The sequence below is a fragment of the Otolemur garnettii genome, unplaced genomic scaffold, assembly GCF_000181295.1.
Source record: "Otolemur garnettii isolate 467f Iridium unplaced genomic scaffold, OtoGar3 scaffold00047, whole genome shotgun sequence".
Classification (NCBI taxonomy): Eukaryota; Metazoa; Chordata; class Mammalia; order Primates; family Galagidae; genus Otolemur; species Otolemur garnettii.
In genome coordinates this window covers 10,615,034-10,618,231 of record NW_003852442.1, presented here as the reverse complement: position 1 = coordinate 10,618,231, position 3,198 = coordinate 10,615,034, and the positions used below count along the sequence as shown (strand labels likewise).

General features: G+C 36.8%; 1 protein-coding gene across 1 annotated transcript in view; it reads left to right on the top strand.

Moving 5' to 3' along the window:
* Positions 1-3,198, top strand: part of PHLPP2 (PH domain and leucine rich repeat protein phosphatase 2) — a 64,363-nt gene that overhangs the window by 48,478 nt on the left and 12,687 nt on the right. Inside the window, exon 12 of the mRNA XM_012806120.2 lies at positions 830-985. Coding sequence (XP_012661574.2) covers positions 830-985 — 156 coding nt within the window. The remainder of the gene's footprint in view (positions 1-829; positions 986-3,198) is intronic.

Here is a 3,198-nt window from a genome sequence, read left to right as displayed (position 1 = left end):
TGGCTCATGCCTGTAATCCTAGTACTCTGTGTGGCCAAGGCAGGTGGATTGCCTGAGTTTTTTGAGACCAGCCTGAGCAAGAGCAAGACCCCGTCTCTATAAAAACTGGCCTGGTGTTGTAGCAGGTACCTACAATCCTAGCTACTTGGAAGGCTGAGGCAAGCGGATCTATTGTTTGAGTCTAAGAGTTTGAGGTTGCTGTGAGCTATGACGCCATAGCACTCTACTGAGGGTTACAAAGTGAGACTCTATAAATAAATAAACAAATATAAAATTAAACTCAAGGCTTTGTAGCATAAGAGGTATGGAAACAACCTTGGGAGTTGTATCCTAGTTAAAACCCAGACTGTACCATTTGCTATTCATTGTGACATCTTTGGCAAATCAGAGTCACTTAACCTTTCTGAATTTCTTGTTAAGGCTTAGCACCGTATTAAGCACTCAATACATAATGGTTTTTATTGCAATGAAATTTGTTATGAATTTGTTATATTAATAAGTTATAATAATAGTAATACATACACTAAATTTTTGATGCTGTTTAGACTTAAAACCTAAATTTATTCTAGAATTGCTTTTTTAGTTTAGCTGTGCTCTCTGCTGTTTGCTGTCACTAATTCACCTTTTCTCAGAATGACCTTAACGACTTCCTGGCAGGTGGTTGGTAAACAGATGGTCAGGGTTGCTTTCTTGGCTCAAACACTTGTCAGTGATTATACAGTCTGAAGAATATGTTTCTATTAGTTTACTGATTTCAGTTAAATGCCTAGGACAGACTCAGAAAGATTTAAGTTACGTTTATTGGTTTCTTTGTCCTGTTCCCTCTTAGAATTCTAAGTAGCTTGAGCCTTAGGAAATTGATGGTGGGACACAACCGTGTGCAGACCCTGCCGGCGCTGGTGGAGCACATCCCCCTGGAGGTGCTGGATATTCAGCATAACATACTCACCAGGCTGCCAGACACTCTGTTCTCCAAGGCCTTAAAGTAAGCACATTGCATTTTTCTTTTCCAGAAAAGTAGAATTATCAGCTAAAGTGGAATCATCAGGTATAGTGACCTTTGGAACTATATTTACAGAGACTTTATCTTATAGTCCAACTATGGGTGAAGACATACTTGCAATTTTTATGAAAGAAAGTATGACACTGCTTCATGAGGCAGTAATCTTTAACTCAAAATTGAAATAACCATCAAATACATAAGAAGTTTTTGTGTTGTTAACAGTTTCAAACGGTTTGGAAAGGTTCAGGCTTTCATCTCAGAAAATAAACAGTTAATGATAGTTAAAGCGAAATTACAACGTTCGGATATAGCTTCCTTGGGCAATTTTCAGTTTTTGCATCGGAGAGAAAAGGGTATACCACGTAAGTTTATTTGTTTTTTGCTTCTAGCTTTACCAAACTATGTTTGAATTACATTCTTTATTATTAAAGCTTTTTTGGTGCTTAATTTGAAAACTCTGTATTCAAAAGTAATACCTTTTCAACAGGTATTATTTGCCTTCTTATTGTAATTAACAAGTAGATGGCATATCTTTTCTTTTTGTTTTTGAGACAGAACCTCAAGCTGTCCCCCTGGGTAGAGTGCTGTCGCTTCACTGCTCACAGCAACCTCCAACTCCTGGGCTCAAGCGAGTCTCCTGCCTCCACCTCCCAAGTAGCTGGGACCACAGGCGCCCACCACAACGCCTGGCTATTTTTGGTTGCAGCCATTATTGTTGTTTGGTGGGTCCAGGCTGGATTTGAACCCACTACCTTAGGCGTATGTGGCTAGCGCCTTAGCCGCTTGAGCCACAGACGCCAAGCCGATGGCATATCTTTTCATTTCAAGATGAAATGTATATGTCATCTTTAAATGGAAACTAGTTTTTTGGTTGTGTGTTTTTTTTTTTTTTTTGAGACAGTCTTAAGCTGTCATCCTGGGTGGAGTGCCATAGCGTCATAGCTCACAGCAACCTCCAACTCTTGGGCTCAAGCGAGCTTTTTGTCTTAGTTTTTCTATTTTTAGTAGAGATCGGGGTCTTCCTATTGCTCAGGCAGGTCTTGAACTCAGGAGCTCAGGCAATCCACTTGCATCGGCCTCCCAAAGTGCTAGGATTTCAGGTGTGAGCCACTGTGCTTGGCCTTAGTTTTTTATGTTAGTCTTTATAATATTGAGAAGGCAATAATAATTTATTATCTTCAGTTTAGAAATGGAGAAGATAGAGATAAGCAGTAGCAAATTAAATAGGAGACACACCAAAAACATTTATGTCAGAGAACAATGTCTGGCTTGTTCTATTTAGCAGCTATTCCTCTCTTAATATATAATACAATTGGTTGGGTAGTCCTCAAAATAAAATTTTCGGAAATTCTAAAAAATGTTTGAAGGACATTTTCTTTTTGTAAATTTTATATGGCATCTTCATGCGGTTGTTAATTAACAAGTATTTGTTAGCAATCCATAACACTACACTTCGTCCTAATATAGTCAGAATAAAATTTATTACCTTAGCATCTGTAGTAAGGAAGTTACTTAGCTGTGGTAAACCGTCAATGATACTTATTTAATTCTAACCCAGCATAGAGCAGTTTTTGGACAAAGACACAAGTAGACACACAGTACCCTCAATAAGCTCTTATATACCAATTTAAAAAATCTAATTAGGAATGTGGATCACACAACATGGAGACACAAGAACACATAAGTTTCATAATTGCTGCCTTTTATTCAGAATGTTCTATATGTATTGAACACTATGTGAGACAGATTTTTAAATTATGCCATGTTTAAAGGTATACCTACCATTAAATTAATACCTGTAATTTAAATTATACCATGTTTAATGGTATGCCAACCTATTGGAGTGGCAAAGATTAAAATTAGTTGTAATAGGGTTGACAAAGTTGTTGAGCAAACTGGCATTTTTATATTCTTCTTGTGGAAGTGTAATTTGGGTTACCCTTTCTGGAGCTCAGTTTGGTAATACATTGACAAATCCTTAAAAAAATATATATCCTTTGATCCCACAAATTCTGTTTTTAAAGAAATAATTGGTAAGGACACAATACTTATATTATAACATCTACAATAGTATATGTATGGAAATAGCTTATAGGTTCATTATTAGGGGATTATTATGAGACTGGCTAAATAAACAGTGATGCTATTAAAACCAGACAAAAAATTTTCTGAAGGGTGTCTTCATAGTTTATTTT